Source organism: Taurulus bubalis, assembly GCF_910589615.1.
Source record: "Taurulus bubalis genome assembly, chromosome: 1".
Classification (NCBI taxonomy): domain Eukaryota; kingdom Metazoa; phylum Chordata; class Actinopteri; order Perciformes; family Cottidae; genus Taurulus; species Taurulus bubalis.
The window spans coordinates 41,246,884-41,274,473 of NC_136589.1; the positions used below are offsets into that span (position 1 = coordinate 41,246,884).

The following is a 27,590-nucleotide window of genomic DNA, read 5'->3' on the forward strand; positions in this document are numbered from 1 at the left end:
CAAAATAACAGACCCAACCACCCCTCTGAGGGAGCTGTGGATAATGGTGACAAGCAACACACACACGCACACACACACACACACACACACACACACACACACACACACACACACACACACACGCACACACGTAGAGTTGTCAGACTGAAGGCCATTATTCTGGCTGACTCCAACTGTAATGGTCGCTGCTGAGAAGAGAAGAGTGTACAGAAACATGTGAGGAAGAGACCACAAATTCTCACCCTCGCTCCGAATCCTCTAGGACTACACCCCCCCTCCACCCCTCCCCCCCCACCCGATTCCTGCTGCAGTGCTGTGCACCCTCAGCAGCAAGTGCATCACAACAACGAAGCTTCAGTTGTACTAAGACCGAGCGTGTATCATTACCGGCAGTCATTTATTTCCCATTATAATCAGAAACCTGACGATTCATTTGAGATGCTGTGTGTGTGTGTGTGTGTGTGTGTGTGTGTCAAATTGCTCACGTCATGATTCTGGAATAAACATTAATTCATGAATAATTGAATTGAATTGAAAAGTTGTTGGAGTCCTTTTGGGGGTTGCTACCATTCATTACGCATTAAAATTGATTTAAATAAGTAAAAAAAAAACACTCTGAAATACCACATTAAGATCTCGAGGAGCACCATAGAGAAATACACGCTGATTTGGGAACAAAAACCTCTGACATTTGGAGATTTTCGAAGGAATTCGGTGATCAGATGGCGAGTGCTTCTGTACTGCAAACTGCTAATGCTAATATAGCAACACCAAAGCCATACATCCCCTCTGCCTCTACTTTGTGGTTGCACAGTTTCCTGAAGATAGGATCGCCTCAGAGGTCACAGCAGGTCGTTTGTCTGCAAACTGAATGATGCACGGTTTCCAGTGCTTTGGGTAGACGTCGGGGGTTCAGGTGTTGTAAACATAATCAAACCTGGGATCCTCCTGATCCAGGGATATATCCGACTGTTAATAAACATCTCCATCCCTCCGATTCCCCTCCGATAAGAGCCGACAGCGGCTGCAGTCATCCCTCTTGTCTCGCCTTTGATCACTTTGTGGACTTCTGATAAACCCCTCCGCTCTCATCTCCCTTCACCGACGCCTTCCATCTCTCGTTCGTCCTCTCCGCGATAACGACTGAACCGGCGGAGCGCGGCAGATCTACAAAACACTGAGATTCTAATCTCCTTCGATTGGAGGAACGTGGCTTCGGACCTTTTTTATGTGCCTCGGGAGGTGGGGAAGCGCTGCCATCTGTTCAACCTGATCAGGTTCTATTTTTAGGTGTAATTAGATCCCGGTAGCAGGTGATGAACAGAATATGATGCGTGTGTGTGTGTGTGTGTGTGTGTGTGTGTGTGTGTGTGTGTGTGTGTGACGGCCCCTTGGGGTGTGTTCGGCCCCCTCGAGGGAGAGCCGTCTTTCATCTTCCCGCCATCTCTCCCTCCCTGCTCTCCTCACCTTGTCCCTCCCAGCTGGAGGGGATCTGGACTCCCACAGCTCCCCGTCATATTAAAACCAAAAGATCAAAGGGGGGGAGAGAGAGAGAGAGAGAGGAGGAATAAACATAAAGGAGGTGACGTGAGGAGCAAAAAGAAAAAGGATGGATCGATATAGAGAGAACAACGCCAAAGATGGAGACAGATCGCATGTGTGGATCTAAAAAAACGAAGCCGATTGCTAGGTTCACTCACAACTTCTTCGTTTAGACTTCGTTTGACGCTTCTCCATCAACCGCTTTGGACCGACTGGACCACCAGAGCCGGGGTCAGAGGTCGGTGGTGTCGCTAGTTACGCTGTGAAAGAAGAAGCGGATGTGAACCGGACACAAGAACCCACGGTCGTCCAGCACCGTGCGCGATGGAGAAAGAAAGCAAGGGAGTTTTTTGTTTTGGGAATTCGCTTCAGTCGGGCCAAGCCGTTCTTTCACGTCAGCTTGTCTCGGCCTCGTCTCACGATGTCTGGGCGTCAAGAGAGTTAGAAGGTCATCGATAAGGAATTCAAGGACAAATATATCGGCTGCGTGCGGCAGTGGCTGAGCCGGCAGCTAACGGCTAACGGTGCTAACTCCAAAGGCGTTTCCAGATCCCATTTAGCTCAACCTCTTCGACAAAAATGACCTAAAAACAAGAGTTTTTATTGGATTTTGCAGTTTCCAAACAGCTTCACTTTGAACATGTGGTTAAAATATGTCCATTAAGTCTTCTGCCATGTATAAAAGTCTTAATAATAATAATAATAATAATAAGTGCCCATATCAAGACTTGTATCATGTCTTACATGACAGAAATTTGAGAAAACAGGACAAAAGTGAGCGATGGAAACCGTCGGTCGAACACGGAGCAAAGAGGAAGAGTGAATCTGTGAAGGAGAGCGGAGAGAAACGATAAAAACAGGCGATGAAGCGATGGACAGAATAACGAGACTCACAGGAAAGATATATGCGCATCACGGAGGGAAGGAGAAGAGAGAGTCGGACGGCAGGCTCACGACGGAGCGCTGGCTGCAGATTAACGGCGAGCCGCTCTCACATCTGCAAACGCTAACGCACACGACGACGGCGTTTATCTGCACACCCATTCACACCCCACTAACCAAGGACACACACACACACACACACACACACACACACACACACACACCTTCGATCTCAGCGCCACAGCAGCACCTACTGGTCATTCAGCTCAGGATCTACACTGATCCCGCTGCTGCACTTTCATCGCTCTTAACAAACACACACACACACACACACACACACACACACACACACACACACACACGCAGACACTTCTCCGGTGCTTCCTAACTAACAAGCCTCCGTGCAGTTTGTGTGTAGCGGGGAGAGTAAAGTCCCTCAGGTGCGCAGTGCAGCTTTAGCGGGATAAATCATGCACACCTGAGCCGTGTGCTCATAAATCACCTCGGACTCGGCGTGTGTTTGCGTGCACTGAAAACCTGCATGTTCAAGTTTGTAAATGTGAAGAATTTTTTTTTTGTGAATTGATAGTTTTTCCCTGTATGCAGGTTGGATTCTAGAGGTGTGTGTGTGTGTGTGTGTGTGTGTGTACACCGTGCTCATAACGTGCACACACACGCTTGTTTGCTTTAAGTATGCTTTAAAATGCAGCGTATGCATAATACGTGTGTGTGTGTGTGTGTGTGTGTGTGAGAGAGATTAAAGGAATCCTGTGGCGTGTTCATGAGTGTGTGCATCTGTGAAAAAACAAAAGTTTGTAGTCTCTGTCTATGTTTTATACAACTAGCTGGTGTGAGCTTCAGTGTGCGAGTACGCTCACAGTGCACACATGCACACGTCAGCGCTGCTGACATTCCTGCACAGGTATGGTGGCGTGTGCGTGTGTGTGTGTGTGTGTGTGTGTGTGTGTGCTGACCTGCCTTCAGCACGTTCCGTCTAACAACATCCCCAGTGAGTTGTGCGAAGCCTTCGTCCCACCATGAAAGATAACTCAACCCTCCCTCAGCAGCCTAATGACCGAGGACACACAGCGCCGACACAAACCAAGACTCACACACTGAGACACACACACACACACACACACACACACACACACACACACACACACACACACTGGATGCTACCTTCAGTTAGAGATAACTGCACTTGAAAAGTATTACTGTGGCAGATAAAAAAATAAAATGATGATTATTCCCATTAAAGTTAGTTAGGAGTCATTAAAGTCTACCACTTTTAAAAAGGTTACGATGCTTAAATCCTAAAAACAACACATCAAAAAGTCACTTTAAGTTGGCACCTGATCTCTGGGACATTTCTTTGTTATTAACGCAGTGGTGTCATTACTGACATTCTACAAAAAATGTAGAATGAGAGATCCACACACAAGGCTCTACACGAAGAAGAAGCATCGACTAGAAACACATTGAATACAACAAATAGACACACACACCAGCAGCACACACACACACACACACACACACACCACCTAACACCTTTGAAGAAGTTGAAGTGAGCGCTTCGAGGGGCTCAAATTCAAACGGGGACCAACGAGAACCGAGTCCTCCGGGACGGTTGCCTCCTCTCAGAGGTTGAAGACTGACCCAGACAGAGAACACACACACACACACACACACACACACAGCTGTGTTGTGTGTGTTTGCATGAGATTCAGCTGTCCGCTCTCAGGTTTTCGTCTTAATTGGTTGATTTGCAACCAGGTCTACGGCTGCCTGGACTCCTGACACACACACACACCTCGGCTCTCATTAATACACACTCGACTGACAGCTCGCTGTTGCCATGGCGACCCCTCTACCTGTTGCTAAAAGGAGGGCAGTGAGTTTCAGGGCTGGTGGACGCAGCTTAAAACTATCGCAGTTAAAAGAAATGTATGAGAGGGGCCGGTTTCTCCTCCTCCCCCTCCTCCCCCTCTTCCTCCCTTCGTGACGCTCTGCTCTAGCTCCTCCCCTTTGCCTCACGCTCCTCCGCTCTATGTTCTTCTGTTCTCAGGGAGAGATGAATATGGACCCTACATTGAGAACATTGTTAATTCATCATTGTGAGCTTCTCTGTTCTAATTAAAATGACCGCGTGTTCGATTTCTGGCCCAAAAGCTATTTTTCATTCCCACTGCGTTCTATTTTACTCTCTGAACAGTTTAGCATACCAACGGCTCTCTGGGCTCATTGAGCCGGAGCAGAACTATTTTACAGAGCGGGTTCTTAACCGCAGCACGGCCATAAAAAGACTCCAGTAACGCGACTCGCTGTCGTTAAGACTCTGGTTCTATTGGCTCCTTGTTGTTCCACCAAAGTGCCGCCGACGTTCCCAGGAAGCGCCGGCTGCTTGTGCTCCAGAAGCAACTTCAGACCCAAACGTGAACCCAAAAAAACAACACTAAGCTTCTGTTCTTTTGTGACGGTGATACTCGCTACATTTGCATTTCCCGTAGTGATGAAACGAGGAGCCACCCGTGGGTGCTTCAACAAAATACCCAAGGGCAGTGTGCGACATACAAGACCCCTTGATTGACACTTCAGAGCCCTGAAAAGCCTAAATTGCAAAATGTCCGGGGTCTCTAAAATCTGTCAATTGCAATTGTCACTAAAATATATTTATAAAGTTGAATTTTTTCGAGCTACAAAACACTAATATGAAACGTTGGGGTTATTTGGCGTATTAAAAACTCAAAGAACGTTCTTCAGCCCACAGTGGACACGACCAGGCCTTTATTTTCCTAGTCTAAATTCTGGGCTCTCTCATCCGTTCCGTCATTTGATTATCAAGTCTGGAACCAACGCACAGTTGCAACATCCTTCCTGGATGTAAGTTGGATGAGTGGCGCTTAAATCTGGGTTATTTCAGATTGATGTCAGCAGAACGAGCGGGCGGCAGGGGGACGTGTGTGTGTGTCCATGTGTGTGTGTCCATGTGTGTGTGTCCATGTGTGCGGAGAGGAGGGCAGATGGTCTTCAGCAGGTCATTAATACCAAACTACACCCTCCTGCAGTGACCTCTACCACTTAACCCGCCCTTCATACTCAAACCTGTTGTAAGACGGATGAGGGGAAAACGGTGCAGATTCCCCTCGGAGAGATGGTGGGAACTCGTTTTACGACTAATCCCTTTGGGCCGAAGGTAACCGTTTACCAAAAAAACTAAAATATAAAACAATGTGGGTCGCATCGTGTACATTTGCATGATTAAAACTTTAAAATGTCATCATTCACCCGTTCATACAGGGGCCACCTGCCCATCAGGTATCTAACCAACATTCACACGCCACAGCAACAGCCTGCCAGAGCCTGGCCCGAGGACACATGCCGGGGATCGAACCGCCGACCCTTTGAGTGAAAAAAAAAAAAAAAACTGCTCTACTAAGTACCATGAAAATCAGCCGATGAAGTAAAAGGTGCACTCTAAAATGTCTAAAAACAACTAGACCTATTGTTTTGTTTTGTTTTTGTGTACTTACATTATCCCAAACGGGTCCACTTTGGAACTTTAATCACGCTAATAGCCAGTTTGGTCACCTGTCAAAAGGCCTCATATCTTCTTTGCACATCGGGGCCTGAATTTTTTAATCCAGTTTCACAACCTTTCTTTCACCAGATGAAATATTTAAGTCATCAGACGTCTGGATCTCAAGTTATCAGAGACACAAGCTGAGCGAACGTTAATCACCGGGTCCGTTTGTTTTAAGAAGAAGAAGAAGAAGAACTCCTGAAAACTTTCTGAACATGAAACTGAAGGCGACGGCAATGGCGCCCGACAACTCCCGTGATCGCACGCTACTTCACAATGTCACCAAAATGCAAAGTCTTTTCTTCTGGCTTGAGAAGAGAGACTCCCCCCGGAGGCAGAACATTACATACTGTGTTTTACTCCGAGGCCGGAGGCGAAAGCCAGCTGGCTTGTCAGTATGCATCTGCACTCTGAGCCAGACAACATTACTAGCACGTAAGCCGGAGTCGCACTCCAACCAAAAACAGGCGGGAAAGGCCAAACGAGAGCAGATCTGAAAAACGTTTTCATGCCACTGAGAATCAAACGAAACGGTTGTCATATGTCGATTACAAATATAACAAAAATATGTCCGACAACAAAACTGCAACTGGCAGTGGAAAATTGCGCCGTGATTTGCGCCAGCGTTTTCAGTCCGTGGCATTGCTTTTGGAGGAAGAAACATAGATAAATGAAATCAGTTATTCTACACCAGGAGTGTCCAACTTTTTTTTTAGCTCTCTGAGAGCTACTCTCTAGTGGACTTGGTTTAATTGATAATGTGTCAGAAAGGGGACCAGATGTCTGCATTTGATTGGATAGAAACAGGTTCACAAAGTTATCAAATGTACGTGCATGTTCTTTGGGCCTCTAAAGAGCCAATCAGAGACGGTTTGTGAGCCACTGGTAGCTAGTGAGCTACTTCATGGAGAGACCTGGTCTAGACCGGTGCTGCCGAGTGAAGCCAATGCATTTTCTCTACTGACCACCAGGGGGCGACTCCTCTGGTTGTATAGAAGTATATGTTTCATGTGTTAAAGCTGCACTATCTCTACTGACCACCAGGGGGCGACTCCTCTGTTTGTATAGAAGTATATGTTTCATGTGTTAAAGCTGCACTATCTCTACTGACCACCAGGGGGCGACTCCTCTGGTTGTATAGAAGTATATGCTTCATGTGTTAAAGCTGCATTCTCTCTACTGACCACCAGGGGGCGACTCCTCTGGTTGTATAGAAGTATATGTTTCATGTGTTAAAGCTGCACTATCTCTACTGACCACCAGGGGGCGACTCCTCTGGTTGTATAGAAGTATATGCTTCATGTGTTAAAGCTGCATTCTCTCTACTGACCACCAGGGGGCGACTCCTCTGGTTGTATAGAAGTATATGTTTCATGTGTTAAAGCTGCACTATCTCTACTGACCACCAGGGGGCGACTCCTCTAGTTGTATAGAAGTATATGCTTCATGTGTTAAAGCTGCATTCTCTCTACTGACCACCAGGGGGCGACTCCTCTGGTTGTATAGAAGCATATGCTTCATGTGTTAAAGCTGCATGCTCTTTGGCTCGTACCTGTTCCAGCTCGCATGTGTTCAGCGTTAGGTTCTCATCTCAAAGGTACACTTGGGTAATCCCAGTAAGTTATGCAGATGTCTTACAACAGCACACATGTTCGCCAAAGAAAACCAACAGCCCATAAAAAGATAAGATAGCGATTGGTCTGTGGAGCGTGCTTGCACATGTTTATTTAACCTATCACTATAATTATAGAAGTGAAAACATGTTTTTTTTGGTGGGGTTATGCAACCTTTTGCAAAGGCAAGGAGGTCATGATACGTTATCGTATTTTATGATCGTATTCCCTCAAAGTTTTGGCGTGCATGACCCCTTCTACATATGCAGTTAAACAGGACCACATGTACCGTACGAGGCTCGTGTTGTTTTACTGTATCAACATTATTTCTCCTCTCCGCGATCTAATGTGTCATCGTGGATTTACAGTGGACATTCCTCACTTTTTAACCCCCGAGAGTGATAGAACTGGCCCGGGGCTCTGGACTGGATCTTGGCCACTCAGAACGGGCTTTCACCGAGATTAGGGGACTGACGGATCGCGTAAATCTTGAAATACTCGGTCGTTTGGAGGGATCAGACTTGTCTCATCTTCTTCCTCAAGTTCTCACACACATTTCACCTTCGACACCATCAAGAGTCACTTCTTGAGGCTCTGGCCAATTTCGTGGTGAAAAGCATTGATCTTGTGTCGCTGCAAGGCATTGCATGACCGACCCCCGCCCCCGCCCTCCCTCCTTGGAGCATGAAGCATGTCCAAACTGCCCTGTAGGACTCACGTCCTGAACCCGGTCCTACCTGTTCCTGTCTCTCCAGCCAGCGGTCCACCATGGGGTGATTGGCGCTGAGTGACGAGCGGGCCGTCTCTCTCTGGAACTCACTCTGATTGGCCCACGTCCCCGCGTCCCGCGGCAGACTTCGGTACGTGTCCATAGCTTTACTCTGCGAAGAAACAGGGAAACAGACGATGCAATAGCTGAATGTTGATCGTCCGCCATTAAGATCCTTCAAAAAACCCGAATCCTTTTGACCTACCTTCCTCTCCAGGCTGTCGGTGCCGGACGTGTGGCGAGTTTTCAGGAAGCCGGCGGTGGTGGACCAGCGGGTCGGGTTCTTCCTGGACGGCGGTTCCTCCGTTTGGACCCGCGGGTCGCCGAACGGCCCGTTGATGGTCAGCAGGGCGGGGTCGCTGCTGCGCCGGACGTGGAGGGGCATGTCTGAGAGACGGGAAGGAGACCGGAAGTTTTAAAGACGTAAATATGGATAATCTTCTTCCCCGTAACTGATTTTAACTTGTGGGAAAGTACTTTCTTGGTTACTTTATGTGTGGAAACCAATACCCCTTGCTGTAAGTGATAAAACTCCAGGCAAATATGTAATGTCCCGAGTGGGGATGATGGATGTTAATAGGCTGGAACTAATTGTGCTGCTCAAACATTGATGGCAAATGAAGGCAATTAATCACTTTGAGATTCTGCTATCGTCCCATTGTGGAGAATAATCAGATTGTGTCACTAAAAAAAGTCGAATCAGGCAGCTCTGGTTTCTGCTTTATGTGTGGGAACAACAAGACCCGAGGACGAGCCTGTTCAGAAACACAGTTCCATTAAAACTCTTCACTCTGTTTATAAAGTTGCGCTGCGTGGGAAGCGGGCCAAGGACCAAACAACAACTCCAACGAGGGCAGCAGGCTCGGAAAAATGTGGAAATAAATGTAATAATATATATATTTTTTTTTTAAATCACACCACAGCCTGCGCTCGTACACAAGACCCGATGTTATGGCATTTCATTCTTTTTTTTAAGTCCCACTTTCAGACCTCTCCAAAGTCCCACATGTGATTGGCTGAAACGCCCAGCGGACCACACAAGGGAGATTCAGAAAAAAGTGGAATGTTTAAAAAAAAAAAAAAAAAAAAAAAAGAGGACGATGCCAAAGTGTCTCGTTCCCATGTTCCCTTTCCAGGATGTTCTGCTCGCTCCAACGCAGCGTTGTGAAGTGTGTGTGTGTGTGTGTGTCAGTTATTTGACTTTGTGTTTATTGTGAGACAAAGTGCATGGCAGGATTAAGCATGTGTGTGTGTGTGTAAACAGTTTTTTGACTTTGTGTATATTGTGAGATGAAGTGCATGGCAGGATTATTAAGTGTGTGTGTGTTCCTGTTTATGTGTAGATGTTTTCTGATGAATTAATGAGGGGGAAATATATCCGTTCCAACAGCTACAGTATTTGTTGAGCGCGTGTGTGTACTGACTGGTGTTGCGGGTCAGCCGGAGCGTGGGACCTAAACATCTGAGCTGTGGGAGGCAGCGGCACTCTGGCAGAAGGAGTTCAGGACGGGGGGTTTCTGACAAGTAGTCTCAACGGCACCTCAAACTACAACTCCCAGGAGGCCTCGGGACACAGGACACCGCTTCACACGAACTACTGTGATGATAGAGCGGTGCAGGAATGAGTCGGCTCCTCGTTTGAACTGGTGTTTTGGTTCGATGCCAGAGATTGTTTTTAAAACCTGCTGAAGCCATTTTAAAATTTTGCTCTACGGCATTAAATATGCCGTTTGTGAAGATTATCTTGCCAAATCGTGGAACTACCACAAACTCATTTCCCCGCCGCAATAATCCAAAACCCAGATCACATACACCGTGTGCCGATCCAGCAGCATGTGCTCATTGCATCGGTTCTGAGCCGTGAGGCCATGCGTCTTCCTGGTTTCCTTTGTTTTATAATCATGACCATCATGGCACGCCAAGGTACAAAGATATATAAAATGACCCACTCTTGGCCTGTTATTTCTCTACATCAAAACACACCATATTTTTACTTGAATGCCATTCAAACCACTACTTGCAGTAAGAACACCTCATCAAATGTAAAACTTGTGTAAAACCTGGAGTTAGTCTACTACAAGCACACTAAAAAATTAAGCTAACGGTACCATTATGTTGTTTCCAATATGAGCACAATACTTACTGGGAAACACATTCTGGGGGATCCCGAGGCGTTCCACAAAAAAAAACCAGCACCTCCATGTCATCCAACATAAATGAGTGATTGAAAGCTATTCTCATTAGACACTCCGAGAAATAAATATATATATCTAATTAAATTCCTTCCCTTTGAAAAAAACCCAATAAAATCCAGCTGATGAGATTCAGTGTTGTCAATTAAACGGGGTGAGAACTTATTACGGAGACGGTATAATTGGACGTAACTGGCAGGTGTGATTATGCCCAAAGATTTCCATTTTCTTATGCATATTCACATTCGGCATCTCACCCAGAAATCCAATTAGGAGTGGAGTGACCTCCCTCACACTGCTGTGTGCGTAAGTGTGTGTGCGTGTGCATGTGCTGGGAGATTTTGGTGGCTGCCGTGTCAATCAATGCCAGTTCACAGGTCATTAGTGGATTAGTTATACTCCAACAAGCGCGGTAGTTTTAGTGCTAATAAAACGCTGCTTATTAAAAAATAGTTGGTTTTTAAACTTTGGGGGGGGGGAGAGGGGGCAAACGAATAAAAAGACAGTCTCTGTATTTATATTATTATCATTTTAAGCTCTGAGGATGACGCTTAAGGCTCTAAAGAACAAACTTAAGTGAAGAAACGAGGCGCGTGGAAGTGATAGAAAACTAAAGCAAAGACATCAGAGAAAACGCTACAATAAGACTAATTTAGTGCAGGGAAAATCTGCAAAGAATAAGACAAAAAATGACAAAAAAAACTGCTATATTGCTTTAAATTAAAAAAAGGATATTGATCATGAGCAAACTTGTGTTAGACCGTCTTTTCATTCTCACACGTCTATCTCAGAGGCCGGCAGGACACTCAGCTTTAAAGCTCTCTTACACACAATAATTTGTTTTGAATCAAAGGACATTGGTAGTTTTATCGTGTAGTTGTTTATCTGTAAGTCACAACTTCCACTCTCATCCAGACGGCCACACAGAGAGACAATATTTGAGATGGAAGTGAGAGTCAGAGTGTAAATCTGAGCTTGTTTGCTTCCTTTTTTTTTTTTGCTTGATCCAAGTTGACAAATCACCTACAAGCGACAGCTCCCATCCAAACCCGCAGTAATTACGGGAGGAGAAGCGACTTGGCCGGCAGAACTGCAGCGCTGGACGAGCTCGCCGTCACATTTGATTTAGGAGGGGCGAATAGAACCAATTAGCCACTTTGGCCGGGGATCAAACGGCTATCTGAGCCTGGGAGAAAGAAAAAGAAAAAGCAGCCCTCCTGTCCAATTAACAGAATTTATGGACAGGGCTGAGGTACCGCCGGGCTGTGATAAGGTAATTTGTTGGGTTTGCCGTATACTGCGGCAGCGGCTGATATTTGACGCTAATGAAGGCGACAGATTTGTAATTTAAGAGGAACAGACTGGATTATAAATCACACGTTGAGTAAATGTAGCATAGGTTTTACAACCTCCCAGTGTTGGGACTTACTGGTGCGCAGGGCGGAGGGCGTGACCTCGATCTCGCTGGCGACCTGGTAGGGATGGAAGGCCGAGGCGCCGCTGCCGGCGCTGAGGTCTGCGGCGAACAGGTCGGGGCTCTGGGTCCCTGTGGAGCTGGCACTGGTGCCGTCGCCGCCATGATGGGGCTCCTGCTCGTCGTACACCGCGATCAACTGGAGGGAGAAGGGAGGGCGGAGATCACAAGACGTTAGAGACATGTCGCTTTATGCTAAATTAAAAGACGTATCATCAGCGCTCAACACTGCTAAAATGGCTGCCATTTTATTTATTTTTGCCGCCACAGATGCCGATTCATGTGCAGGGTTGTTGTCAGGTGTCCGGCTCAGGCTCGAAGAGCAATTTATAAATATCACTAATGCAAAGATCCTTTGGGATGCACGTTGGCTTGGTTTTGCAGTTCGCTGTCCCCTATTTTCTTTTTAATATTTATTTATTTTGTTAAAAAGTGTCAACCCGTCACTGTCGAGCCCCGATCGTGAAAGAACGACAGGCTTTTAACTTGCGATCTCATTCATGGAAAAGGTTTTTCTTTGCATTTGACACACAAATAAAAGTTGCACACCGATAACGTCAACTGGATTCATGAGAGGAGAGTGACAGAATGTGAAGCTCCTCTCCCTCACAGATCGGATTAATTCCAGCTTCCACCGAGTCCCTTTATTAGATTAAAAATAAGATAAATAAGAGCCAGTCCCTCTGTGATGCCCACGGGTGCGCTCAGCTGGCTCCAGTTAGCCGAGGAGAGAATTATTTTCAGAAGAAAGATGAATCAAAATCCTATATTTACGATTCAAAAAGGATGCGATGCGACCGTCCCTCGTGGTGGGATCTGATGGAGGATCGCAATTGAGATCAAAGTTAAACGCGTCGGTCGGCCCAAACGTCTCTTCCCTCCTTCCCCTGAGACATCACCGCAGTTCACCTGGGTCTATTCACCCGGTCGGCACCAAAGAAAAACCCATGAACTTTGAAAGAAGCAGCCGGAGGCAAGAAGCAAGCTGATCAAAGACAGAGACACTATTGTATGAAACTAAAATACATGAGGAAAGAAAGATAGGCGTAGATTTTTATGTTTTGGTAACGAGAACCGGTTCTGAATTGCAACTAGTTCCACGTTTATAAGACGACTAATTCAAAGAGAAACATAAATTTAGCTCCTCTGTCGGCAACGGTTGGAGCGCCTTGTCGTCCGTGGCCTGTAAAGCTAAGTTGTGTGCTTTTTTTCTGGAGCTACAAAAGGTCACCAACAATGCACACTTGTTGGTGATCTTGTGCAAAAGCCATGGATGTGTTATGTACCTCACCTCCTGACTGGTGAGGAGATATAAACCGAACAAGAACACATTGTATATCTTTAGTCAGAACACAGTCACTTCATAGGAAAAACAATCCACACGCTTAAAGCTAATATCCCAATAAGACACACATGCAAACATGGCCGCGATGAAAGAGGAGCATTAGCACACACAATTACCATTAGCGACGCCGAGACACTCATACAATCCATTGAGAGAACACACACACACACACACACACACACACACACAATTTAAATCCAACTAGTAGTTTTCCAGCACATTAAACCTTCATTTCAGCCACATTCAGCCTGAGAGCTGTGGAGTTTTATAGCAAGCTGGACAGGCTCCCTGGTGGGGTACACACACACACACACACACACACACACACACACACACACACATTTACAGACCGCAAGACTCATTTTTCCCATTAGGCCCTTTACACAAATGTGCAGACATTTAGTTCAAATTAGAGCTTGTGTCAGCCCGGGGCTAATGTGTGTACACGCGGTAATGGGGGGTAATAAAGGTCAAAGGGCAGGAAGGGTGTGTGTGTGGGGGGGGGGGTTGTGGAATGAGTGTGTGTATGTGGATAAAGTGTGGACGAAGAGCAGAGAGTAAAAAAAAGAAACGGGGGAAATAAAACAGATGGGTGAAAAGCAGAAGTGTGCACGTGAGTCTTCAGAGAGACTCACGGGACGGAGAAGGCCCGGTTGTGCGTTTCACGTCCACACGAGAGCGGCCGGTGTGTAACTGTCAGAGAGCCCCGCACTCCTCGCTCATTAAAGGCTCAGTTCGTCCAGAACAGCTGAGTCAGCAAACCGACCCGTTTCCCTGAGGACGCCGCAGAACTCCTCCTCCTCCTCCTTCCCCCCTCCTCCCCCTCAGCCCATGTGGTTCTTATTACCCGGTAATCAGTTGGGCTGCAGTGCGCACCGCGGCGGGGGGGCCTGGAAATCTCTCGCCGTTCTCGGTGTCCTTGAGAGGCGGAAGCGATCCGAGACGATCGTCAGCGTCCTGATGGAGGGCGTCCGTGCAAACAGTCCAAACTAAGTCCCCAATGTCACTAACTTTGCGTTTTCCTGGATCGGTTTCGTGATTATAAAAATCTCTGGAGTAAAGCCATTTCTGGACTTGGCCTTAATATAATAATAATAATAATAATAATAATAACAGTGTGTTGTACGTGTCCACTGATGGCTCTTCTCCTCAGAATGGTTGGTTTCTACAACACTGGCTTTCCAATATTTTTAGAAACGTTATAAACAAATTGTGTGTACGCAGATCTATATGCAGATGAGTTGTGTTGCAAAGATAATGATTTAGAAAAAAAGTAGCTTGCTTGGAAGAAGAAAAGAGAAATGGAAAAAGAAAAGAAAACCGACAGAACATCCGCTTTGACACGTTTCCTGTGTCTCATCAAGGTAATGAACATGTTGGCGGGTGACCCCTGACCCTGCTTGCCTGCCATGGCATCACACACACACACACACACACACACACGCACAAAAAGGTGGCGTCCAATCAGCAGGGTCGGTCCACCCTGAGGAAAACAGGACGCTTACACAGAGATGTCGATTGGCCGGTGAAACAGTGTCAATTAAAGCAAGGATTTCTTTTGTATTATTTGGACATCTAATGCTCGATAAGCCCCGCCCCCCAAAAAAAACAAAAAAACGGAAAGTGTCAGTTCACTCCCAGCGGTCGCTTGCAGCTCATAAATCATCATCATAACTCTGGCTGGAACAATACGCTGGCAGCCGGACCAAAAGGTCTCTCAAAGGGGAATTAATCCCTTCGGGTGTGTGTGTGTTTTGGGGTGGAGGTGTGTGTGTGTGTGTGGGTGTGTGAGATCGCCCAGTCTTATTTCATCAGAAATCTCTCCGAGCTGATGCGGTCCAGTTGCTTTTAGCTCTGGCGACCAACTCCAAAACATAAATCTCCCCGAGCCGCTTGATTTATCCCCTTCGTCACGTGAAATAACGCCAAGTCATCAAGATTTCACACGGAATTACACTACGTCAACGCTGCAGGTGGACCAGTCCAGGTAATGAATCCCTAGAGTCTGTGCTATGAAAAAAAGCAACAACATAGAAGGTTGCCCCAGAAGTACTAAGAACCTTTATGACCTTGTTGACCCGTCTATTCACCAGAACCACCAAGGAAGAAAAAGCCCCATGTGTGCATTATACGCTGTAAAGAAAGCTGACCCCAGATTCTGGAAACCCAAATCCTGCAGACCCTGGCAGGCGCTACACGAGGACCGTGCCAAAGAATGACAGGGGCACAAAAAAAAAAAGCCCAGCAGTCAGCGAAAGCGGGGAAGGAACCACTTCACTTTCGCCTACACAGCTGTGTAATCCAAAACATGTTGTCCCGACTCTCCACTTCGGTCAAAAAAAAAATAATAAAAAAAAAAGAACTGCAGCCCAGAACATTTCCCTCGGTTACACGCTCCGGGAACTTTGAAGAAAGTGCAGCCGGCCATCAAAAAAACCTCAGAAATCAGCCGGCCACAGAGTGCAGACAGGCAGTGACCGATGGCACCGGGTCGGGTCTGTGGGAGTTCAGCTTCAACATGAAAAAAGAAGAAAACCGTAAATAAATAAACCCATTTTTCAAAAAAGGTGGGCTTTAAAGTGGGCTTTTCTTTTTCTGTGAATGTGGATATACGCTTATTCACAGTTTGGCTCTTTTTCGTGACATTTATTATTATTATGTGTTTACAGTAAATCTCCCCGAGACGTCGGAGAGGAAGGTGGCCGCTGACGGCTTCGTTAAAAAAGGAAGGACGTTTGGCCGCGTGTCAAGTCTGGGAAAGTCCAAAAACAAGGTTGAGGGTTTCAGAGCAGTGAGGAGAGTTAGAGTTACACGGTGCGCCGCTCTGAGTAACAAATACAGGGAGGAGGAGGAGGAGGAGGAGGAAGAGTGTTTTCTCCTCGTTCATACGACCACTTTGATTTGTTACCCGAGAGGTGACATGAACGTGACACCTCTCTCTCTCCCTTCTCCATCTTCACCTATTTTATCAATGAGACTCCACCTAAGTGATATGGCGAGTATCAGCATCTTAGAGCAGAGACTTTGAATAAAAGTACCTCTAGTGCTAATAAAAAACTGCGAGTGCAGCGTCTAATGGAGCACTGAGGTTTATTTCATGTCGCTTTGTTCTCCTCATCGTATCTGCAAGTTTCAGAAAAAGACAAACTGTTGCGGAGGATTTCATTGAAGACCATTTCGACAAGTCAAATAAAAGGAAAGGAGCTTTTGGGGGGAATATGCAGCGAAGAAGACAAAAGCACGCATTAACTTCATTGTATACGAATCAAATAGCTGACGATCGTCGGTTTAACTGCAACTCTAAAGGCCTCTTAACACAAGAGATAAACTTTTACCAGCGTCCACGAAGGCCACATAAAGAAAGAAGCCAGATCGTCTCTCTCAGACTCTCCAATTGGATTCGACTCATCCCTGTAAACAAACGGGCGTTTTGCAACAACTCTTCCGCTGAAAGAGTTCATCCGAGCAGCAGGAGGAGGAGGAGGAGGAGCAGGAGGGGGGCGGCGGTTTGGACGCCTGACAGATGTGGCTAAGATTAGCCGAAGCTGCTAGACGAGCAGCGCAACCCCAAACCCCCACAGAGACCGCGGGAAAGCGAGCGGGGGCTGACCTTGGCCTCACCGAGCTCACAGACAATCAGAGGCGGAGACGGATCAAATGTAGGGCGGCGGGACGTGACATTGGCCAGGTGTGTGTGTGTGTGTGTGTGTGTGTGTTCACCTTCTCACTCGTTCACTCGCTACAACGCGGCAATTGAGGACAATTCGGTAATTTGGTTTGGCATATTGACCAACTATCCATTCCCCTTTAATCCAGAGAATAGAGAACAGAAACGGCAATCAGACGGGGCGAGGGAGTGATTCATTCTCCAAAATGAGAAGAGTGCCGAGTTGTGACTCCTATTCCCTGAAAGATGTTGCTCTCGTTTCACCGCTTAGTGCTGAACTTTTAACCGGAGGAACTCTCCTGAACTTTGTCGTTGACGGCCAGCCGGTCAGAACCAAACAACGGACCTCGCAGGACAAAAAAGGGCTCGCCAATAACTTTTTAAACCTACACTTCAGTTTGATTAATAAACATAATATAAGTCAAGACATGTGACCCACTTTCTTGCCAAGAGTTACCACCGTCTTGTCTGTACGCTACACATGAAGCTGCAGCCAGTGAGCAGCTAGCTTAGCTTAGAATAGAGACTGCAAGCAGCTAACATGTTCCTCTGCAGAATAAAATCTCGCTGTATATATAATTTTGATTATTTCGACTGATATTGCAATCACTCTTATTTTAGTATTTTGACAAATATATTAAAGTTCCAAACAGGTGTTTTCTGAGTCTGTGGAATACATCTCTGCAGAACGACACACACACACACACACAAATCTTGTTTTCAATAACACATTTTGGTTTATCGTGCAGCCCTGCTGAAATTAAAGCTGTAGTTTCCCCTTTTCCGCCTCACCCTTCACTTCACTGCCTTGTTCTCAAGTTCGCCTCGCCTGCTCGTTCACTCAGCGGCTAATGTGACGATTCTGGATATCGGAGCTTTTTTTTTTTTTTTACTTGATTGAGGAGTTCCCACAGTCTGCTCAAAGCTGGTGGATGTGGGTACAGCAGGAGAGAGAGAGAGAGAGAGAGAGAGAGAGAGAGAGAGAGAGAGACACACACACACACACACACCATTTCCTTTGGCCAAGCCCCTGATATTGGACTGTGAAACCCATTTCTGAACCCTCAGTAAGAGGAGATTGTCCTCTTACTGATAGCTGGAGCGAGGGAATACCGCCGTTCACGGGCAGAGGTTCAATTCCCCCTGAACATAAATGCACTCAAGTTACTGCGGGTATTTACAAATTCAAATCGAATCCATTACATCGGCTTGAACTAAACCGAAAGACAATCACTAACTTTTTAACAAACATTGTTGGTCCTAAAATTCATTGCATTTAGATTTTTCTGTTTTTAATAATGTATCTATACACTTCCACTAAAACAATGGAATAAGACGTGGGCAATTGTGTTCATTTTAAGCAATGAAATTAAATTCCTATGTGTACAAAGTTTGTTTTCAATACATGAGCTAAAATGAAAAAAGCACAAAAAAATGTAAACAATGGATTAAAAGGAGATGTGTTTCTATTGTTGGGGTTAAATGATAGAAAAACAATGCTTTTATGAAGGAGTAACTCACTTTCGGTTTTCAAAATAATTTTTGGGAGGTGAATACATTTTTTATTTTGTGTATATATATATATGTGTGTTGTATAAATGTGTGTGTTTTCTTGAGGGTAGCCTATCATATAATAATGCAGGATATCAGCATAAACAAACACACTTCTGCCTGTGCCTTCTCAGTCCTATTATATGCTCGATTGAGGCTACACGTGTCGTATTGTGTGTGCGATGGCCGAATATAAAACCCGACCACGGCGTAATGTCTCCTCATTAACCGTATTGTAGGCCAACACTGGTGCTCTGAAGGAGAAAGCGCTGCGAGACTCCTCACCTCGTAATTGCATCATCACTCCTGCCATTACAGTCCTGGAGATAAGGTTGGAAAACAGAAGAGTATCCCTTTAAATGAAACACACACACGTGTGTGTGTGTGTGTGTGTGTGTGTGTGTGTGTGTGAGAGAGCCGGGTGGTTAGCTAGCACACTAATGAGCATCATACATCACATGCTATCAGGGCTAATCACACTGAGGGCTATATTTAGCTTCAATTACCTGTTTTCCATGGGACTAATCAACACTTAGCAGGCGACACCGCCGCTGTAAATGTGTGTGTGTGTGTGTGTGTGTGTGTGTGTGTGTGTGTGTGTGTGTGTGTGTGTGTGTGTGTGTGTGTGTGCTATATGTTTAATTAAGTAGGACAACCTGTGTATATGAACATGAGGGCTTAATAGCTTTTGGAAGGAAACCGTGGCTCTCGCCATGAACTCATGCAGCGGAAATAATTTGATTTAGTTCAAACAAACTGGGCTCCAAAAACAACGTGTATTGTTGTTGCTTTAGGCTTTTGTTGGATATATTATAGATTTTCAATAAATGAAGCTTCATGGTTAAAGGTACGTATAAAACCCAACTTTCTTTTCTTAATTAGGAAGATATTAGCTCTCTAATTAGGAGCAAATCAAATTTGCATTGTTTTTTCCCTGTAGCGTGGGCTGGACTGTAGATTAGATCCGGGTTGATAAACTATATGCGGCGCGTTTTTTGTTCATAAAACACAACCGGACATGACTTTATCTCAAATATCTCGCAGTGATTTCTTCCCCTTTCGCTGCCAATTTAGAGTTTCAGCCTCTCTGACGTCAATGTTAATGGACCGTTTCCTTTGTTTTGATTAATTAGTCTAAAATTGAATTCCAAGCTTAAAAAATAAATTAAAAAATCATGACTGGAATCAGCGCTGGATTCCTAAAAGTGCAATTTCCCACAAACCGCCCACAGCCGAGCACGAGCTGTACTGACGTTAGCCAAACGGGTCACAGGGCTGGTTTTTAATGCTGCGAGGGAACGAGGACAGGAGAGATGGAAGAAGAGAAGGAAAGGAGAGGAGGGTTGATGAGAGGAAGCGTGAGGATGGTGGGGAGGAATTTAGATGGAAGAGGCCAGAGAGGGGAGTAAGGAAAGGAAGGGGTAAGGAGAAAGGAGAGATGGAGGGGGGAAGGAAATGAAGGGATAATGAGAAAGAGAGATGGAGGAGAAGAAGGAAAGTAGAAGGTAAGGGAGAAGGAAAAGAGATGGGTAGCGGAGAAGGGAAGGAGGATTGATGTGAGGAAGCGTGAGGATGGTGGGGATTAATCTAGATGGAGGCCAGAGAGAGGAGAAAGAAAAGGAAGGAGAAAAGGAGAAAGGAGAGATGTTAGGGGAGTAGGAAAGGACAGAAGGTAGGGGAGAAGGAAAGGAAGGGAGAAGGAGAAATGAGGGTAGGAGGGTTGATGAGAGGAAGCGTGAGGATGGTGGGGATGAATATAGATAGAATATAGGAAAATGAAGGAGATAAAAGAAGAAGGAGAAAGGAGATGAAGGGTTTTGCCGGGGCAGTGGGTGAAAGGATGCAAGGGGCCGGACCAATCCTCCATGAAGAACACTTGGTGGAGGAGAGCGACCTTTAAACCACGTTGCTCCTCCTCGGAGTCAGAGTCGCCCTCTCTTTGCCGGGAAATTTCTCTGTAACTCCTTTTGGCCCAGTGTGTGTGTGTGTGTGTGTGTGTGTGTGTGTGTGTGTGTGTGTGTGTGTGTGTGTGTGTGTGTGTGTGTGTGTGTGTGTGTCTCAACACAGCTGGCAAGGCTCAAGCTGGCTCGAGCGTCGAGGGCCGCTTCAGTTGCACAATGAAGCGGCAGTCGGTCCAAAAGGAATACGCTCCTTTTTTAGCAATAAATCAGCAGAACTAAAGAAGTTGGGGAGGGAGGGAGGGAGGGAGGAAAGTGGGAAGGAGGAGGTTGACGTTTCATGAGAGTTAAAAGACGGACAGATATTATACCGTCTGTATTTCTCATTAGAGCTATTAAAAAAAGGCTATGTTCTCCTCCACAAAAGACAAATCCATAATTCTCCCATGAGTCCTTGCGATTAGATCTGCGTGCTTCTGTCCAGTAGATTTGATGTGGCGGTACCTCAATGTGTAAAAACCAGCTCCCTAAAACACTGATGTAAACAGCTCTGACGCTGATGGAGCGAGAAACTTCTGCCCAAATTTGAGATCTTTAATAAATATCAAGCTCAACAGTGATGTTGCCAAAGTGAAAAAAACTCTTTCTTCTTATTCGGATTTGGGGATTTAGATTATTACCCATAATGCAGAGACCCTCCGAGCTAAACTAAACTGAATGAGTCACTTCCAGCACCGGAGTCGTAAACAACTAAGATGCTGAGCTCCATGACCATGATATTGGCTTATTACATGTAAACCTAAATTAATAATTTAATTTCTAATTTTTACATTGATTCATCTTTATTTAAGGGTTGTTTTTTGTGAATTAATCTTCAATCAAACGTGCCGTCATCTCACAGTTACTATCGTCTCCGATCCAAACGCTGGAGAGCGGACTGAACCTCTGTCACGTTAAACTGCATTTTCCAATATCATTATGCTATTATAATATTTTGGAGGATAATCTGAGAATTAAATTAAATTCTCAAGCTTCAATGGCAGTGGAAGTTTACATTGAAGGACCTTTTTTGCTTAAATAAAAAAATGCTGCTCCTGTTCTCAGTTTTCCAAGATAATACGACCTGAAAGCCAGCGACCACCACAGCTGGTGCCTTTCAGCAGCCTTTCAAGCGCTCGTGGTGGATTCTTTATTTTAAACCGCACCACCATGCTCGGCTCCTCTGAAGACTTCATTAAAGAATATCTGCAGAGTGACTCTAATGGCCGAGCCGTGTGGGCAGAACCTCGCTGTGCATGCAGTCAACATGTGTGTAAGAGCGGCCCGCAGGGACACGCAACCGCTAACACTAGCTGCCCTGTAACGCTAGCTGCCCTGTAACGCTAGCTGCCCTGTAACAACCGCTAACGCTAGCTACCCTGTAACGCTAGCTGCCCTGTAACGCTAGCTGCCCTGTAACAACCGCTAACGCTAGGTGCCCTGTAACGCTAGCTGCCCTGTAACGCTAGCTGCCCTGTAACGCTAGCTGCCCTGTAACGCTAGCTGCCCTGTAACGCTAGCTGCCCTGTAACAACCGCTAACGCTAGCTGCCCTGTAACGCTAGCTGCCCTGTAACGCTAGCTGCCCTGTAACGCTAGCTGCCCTGTAACAACCGCTAACGCTAGGTGCCCTGTAACGCTAGCTGCCCTGTAACGCTAGCTGCCCTGTAACGCTAGCTGCCCTGTAACAACCGCTAACGCTAGCTGCCCTGTAACGCTAGCTGCCCTGTAACGCTAGCTGCCCTGTAACGCTAGTTGCCCTGTAACAACCGCTAACGCTAGGTGCCCTGTAACGCTAGCTGCCCTGTAACGCTAGCTGCCCTGTAACGCTAGCTGCCCTGTAACGCTAGCTGCCCTGTGAGGAAGGAAGAAGGGCAGAAAGAAGGGAGGGAGGAAGAAAGAGAGGAAGAAAGAGAGGGAGGGAGGAAGAATGTAAGGAACGGAGGAAAGAAAGAAAGAAAGAGAGGAAAGAAGGAAGCAGGGAAGAAAGAAAGAATGGGAGGGAGGAAGAAAGAGAGGGAGGAAGAAAAGAAGGAAGGAAAGAAATATGTCTGGCCGAAGGATTTAAAACCCCCCCGATTGACCCACATAGCGGGCCGAGGTCTCATAAGCTGTGACTGAGGGCCGAGGAGCAGCAAGCGAGTGACGGCCGCTTAATGAGAAATTATAGAGCGCTGACGCTCTCAGAAAACCTGACTCCATTTGATAGTAATTACATCTCATACGGTTTCATTACGCAGGGTCCTTATTTGGATTAGGCAACATTACCACTGAAATGGGAGAGGATAAACTCTGCCGGGATTAACACCAGTCTTGAGACACCCCACACACACACACACACACACATATATATACACAAAGTGTGATAAATGATTGAGGTTCTGCAAGAGAGTCCAGCGAGAGCAGTAGAAACCCTACTGCAAATGTATCTAAATTATCCTAAAGCTAAAAAAAAGGCGGTTCCTTCCGCTCGACTCCGATGTGGCACATTGAGCGCCGCCCCGGGTGAATTGATCTAATGGTTCCAACGAGTTTGAAGGATTGTGCGTGACGCTCTTGCACCTCGTTCTCCCCGTCCACTCCCCGTTTACGCCGGTCCGCACGAGGACGTGAACCCGGAGCGTTCAAACTCATCTGAGACTGTTGGAAGTTTGATGTGAGTTTCAGATTTAGTTTTTCAATGGCCTGAAAATCCTTCTGGTTGACAGTCATCACGCCACAACACAACTAACTGCTCGCTTGTTTCATTTTTCATGGTTGGGCATGGACCTTCTGATTATCTTTAAGCTGAATCAATAACACTCGTTTAGTCTATGACACGGATACGACTTGAGATGTACCGTTTTGTTAGAGCAAAAGTCGAAATCCAGAAAATGTCCAATTTACAAAAGAAAATATATATATTAGTATTTAGCAATATCTCACTAGTTTAATTTAGTAAAAACAATTTAAATGACGATAGATCAAGGAGGAAGGGAGGGAGGGAGGGAGGAAGGAAGGAAGGAAGGAAGAAAGGGAGAAATGGAGGGGGGAGGGAAAAAGCGAGGAAGAAAGAAAGACAGACAGGAAGGAAAAAAAGGAAGGAAGAAAAGGAAGGAAGGGCCAAAAGGGAGGGAAAAAAGCGAGGAAGGAAGGAAGGAAGGGAAAAAGGAAGGAAGGGAGAAAGGAAGAAAGGAAGTAAGGGACAATACTTTTATTTTTATTTGTTATCCTTTCATTCGAAAGACTGAAAGCAGAGAATATTTAGCAATATTTCACTAGTTTAACTTAGTTTTTTTTTTTTTTTTATGACAATAAATCAACCGTCAGTGGTTGGCGATGATTTTTCTGTTGATTTCTCGTCAGATTAATGGACGGATCATTTGCCTCTTGATGCTGAACAGAAGCAGCTGCAGCTCCTCGTCAGGTCGTCATCATTCCAGACGTGGGAATGTCTCACAACGTTTACTGCTGTGAACAAAACCTTCAACAGCATGTTTTCAGACTGATAACCGCTTTTTGGAATATCTTAAATTATATATTTTTAACAACATTAAAACAATCCAGCGACAACTTTCCACTTCAACTACCGGCGCGCCATCTATTTCATTTGGGAGCCGTTTCTGGTCAAAAGAAGAGAAAGAAAAATGCTCCTCTTCTGCGCCCCTGTAGATAATTGGAGAGCTGAAGTTTGCATAGATAATAACCCGCGCTGAGAGAGACTTTCTCATTACCGCAGATATTGCACTCGCGATGAAGAGCGCTTCTGCTAAGTCAGAGGTAGGAGCGGGTGGATTTGAGGTGGCGGCGGTATTAAGAGCTGTGAGTTTAGGCTTTAATCCGGCCGAGGTGGAGCAGGCGTCGGGGTTTTTCCCCGTCTGAGTCCATCTACACAAACACACAAGCACACACACACACACACCTCTCTGCATTTTTTAAGTCCTAACCTACACACACCAACGCAAAAGTGAGCTTTTACGCTTAAAGTACCCAAAGTTCCCGACTCACACACCCACACACTGACACACACACACCATCAAATCTCTTTCCCTTCCACCACCTTCGTCCCCAGGAGAGGAACCCCGTTACTGGAATCTAATTAAAGGCTCCATAAGCAGAGCTCAAATTAAACTGTCACGTCAAAGTCGCCGCCGGGGACGGATCAATACGACGGAGAGATTCGGCACACACACACACACACACACACGAAGAACGACTTACCTGCATGGATGGATGGGAGTGGAGGTCGGGTTCAAGGGAAGATGGGAACAGACCGATGGGAGACGGGGGAGAAAAAAAAAGTTAGTTCAGTTTTCACAAACTTAACTGTTGATCTGAAACACCACATTGACTCAATATATATCGTTAACAGACATTACAGCTGTCTAATTAACTCATACATAGTATATACACAAATCGTGTGGAGCAGGTAGCTTAGTGCGACTGGCAACGGAAGGAAAGATGGAGGCACAAACTCCGGGAGAGTCACTGCTCCAGACCCGAGAAATAGTCCGGCGCAGGAATCGGACAGGCGATTTTCCTCAACAACCTCCTGAAACGCACAGCGCTCCATCGTGTGAGAGCCGCCGGGTATTTGGGATGACCCCGGCTCGTATTGGACAATATTTCATCCGGTACTCTAACTATTCTCCCTCCCGGGCTCCTCCATTATGCCTTCCCCAATGTTAAAACGATTTCTGGATTTAGGCCTTTTGACACAAGACCTTACAGTATTTAGTTATTAGTTCCATGTATTAGTTGCATTTTGACCATGAAAACAGAGAAACACGGACACTTCCTGTGAGCGGCGTCAGGATGAAAACGTTCCCAAAGAGCCCTCGATGTCCGTCTACGAGCCGACCTCTCGAGATGCATAATTCAAGTGCACCCAAACAACAGACGGTGCATTTCATTCTGCGTCTTCTTTTCGCGTGAGATCCCGCACATCCCCGATCATTTAGGGAAAATGAAGTACATTAGCCGACGCTCATCCTGAGAGACGTCGATACTTCACGCAGTGCCGGGGGAATAGCAGAGTGGGCCGGGTTGTTGAAATAAGCACTTTTACTCTCGCACTGACAGCAGAAATCTGACAACGATACTTTACACAATGAGCCGTTGTCGGAGGCGGTCACGCGTTGGGGGACGGAGGAGGGATTAGACTGTGATCTTTATCCTGAAAAGACGCTGCGTCTCCTTCGTTTGTCCGGAAGAAACGCCGCCAACAAAATGTCAGCCATTGGAGAAGCCACCTTTATTATTCCCTCTGTTGACGGGTTTTAGATTATTCATTTATTTCTTTTTAATGGCCTGAAAGTCATTCTGGTTGATGGTCATCACGCCACAACACTATAACTGAGAACTAAGGAATGAAGGAAGGAAGGGAGGGAGGAAGGTATGAAAGAAAGAAAGGGAATGAGGAAGAAAGAAAGAAATATAGGGAGGGAGGGATGAAGGAAGGATGAAGGAAGAAAGGGAGGATGAAGGAAGGGAGGGAAGAAGTGATGGAGTGAGGGAGAAAGGAAGGGAGGAAGGGAAGAAGTGAGGAGAAAGGAAGGAAGAGAACAAGCGAGGGAGGAAGAAATGAAGGAAGGAAGGAAGGAAGGAAGGAAGGAAGGGAGGGAGGGACACAGGCAGCGGCTGAAGAAGTCTTTATTAGTCGCCATTAGAGCCGACACATCGGCAGTCTTCTGGGTCGTGGATGAATTAAATTTGACCGCTGCATTGAACTCATGGTCAGTATTTCAGGTCTTCTTCAAAGACCCGACATTTTTTTTAATACCGATGTTTTTGGCCAGGAGACCCTCCTTAGGAAAGACGAAATGCTTTCCACTGGAGGTCAGAGCGTTGTTAATAAAAGAGAGTACAAGTACAACGGCGGTCAGGATTTCTGGTTGTATTAGAACGATTGTAGGTAATGCATATAGTATATTGTGCCATGGTAGTAGTGGATGTATTTTATGACTTTTCGTATCAATGTGATGATGTACTGTGATTCGTCTCGTAATGAAATAGCTTAAAAAACACATTAATGTCCGCTGATGTTAATGTTTTTTTTTTTATAGATGCAGACATATTGCTCGCCCCGAAGAAGAAACACACACAACTTCACATCTTTGCAAGGTTTGTCCCGCGGAGTTGGTTTCAGAAGTATTTACTTCCTGTCGTTGGAACGAGAAGGGAGTTCACCTCCTTCACCGCAAATGTTATATAAATTACAAACGCATCGGAGAGGATTTGTTCTGGATGTCTGCGGAGCCGGATGACCCGGACAGGCGGGGCCCGTCATGATAAATGATGCTCACCGCAAGTGTCAAATTGGCGCTCAAACTGAACGGTGCAGCATTGTGAGAAATTACCCCAGCCTTTTCACCAAAAAAATGTTTCAGTACGGAGGACTTGTATTTACCCTCCTTTGTACTCCGGAGGATTCTCGAATGGTTTGTGCACAAAAAGACTAAATACATCACTTGAAATATAAACTCTACCATCTCGTCGCCAGCTAGAAGCTAGAACAGAGTGTTGCTGCACAACTCCTGACACGGCATTAAGGGAAAACATTGGTTTACAGGTTGTGAACGAACTTGACTAACAACAGCAGGTTCATAAGAGAAATATATATATATACATATATATACACACACACACACAAGCTTTTTCCAATGCACCTGGATATCCAATGGGGAACGTGTCAGTTGATCTGCTCGGTATTCTAGCGGTGTCTCACCGCACAAGTCAAGCATGGCAAGATATGTCTGTGCAAGCCATCACCGCAAAGCCCAGAGCAGAAGGAGCATCCTGTCTGGGCCCGAAACACAACATAGCACAGTCTGACTTGAAACACATGGTCCTCTCAGGATCGCCGTGTGTGTGTGTGTGTGTGTGTGTGTGTGTGTGAGAGGCAGCGTCCAAACAACCAAAATGTGTCAGTGAAGAGAGAAGACGTTGATGCACACACACGCATTCATTTGCGAGCGAGTCCAGGCCCGTCCCCGCTGCATCTCCTCGCTCGGGCCGCTCCATCGAAACTCTGAAAGTTCCCACGGCCGAGTTAAGA

At 46.0% G+C, this 27,590-nt stretch overlaps 1 protein-coding gene across 1 annotated transcript in view; it reads right to left on the reverse strand.

Annotated features, from left to right (window-relative positions):
- Positions 1 to 27,590, reverse strand: part of pard3ab (par-3 family cell polarity regulator alpha, b) — a gene marked incomplete at its 5' end in the record, with an annotated part of 192,381 nt that overhangs the window by 118,354 nt on the left and 46,437 nt on the right. Inside the window, 3 exons of the mRNA XM_079219908.1 lie at positions 8,358 to 8,501; positions 8,595 to 8,776; positions 12,011 to 12,194. Of these exons, the coding sequence (XP_079076034.1) occupies positions 8,358 to 8,501; positions 8,595 to 8,776; positions 12,011 to 12,194 (510 nt within the window). The remainder of the gene's footprint in view (positions 1 to 8,357; positions 8,502 to 8,594; positions 8,777 to 12,010; positions 12,195 to 27,590) is intronic.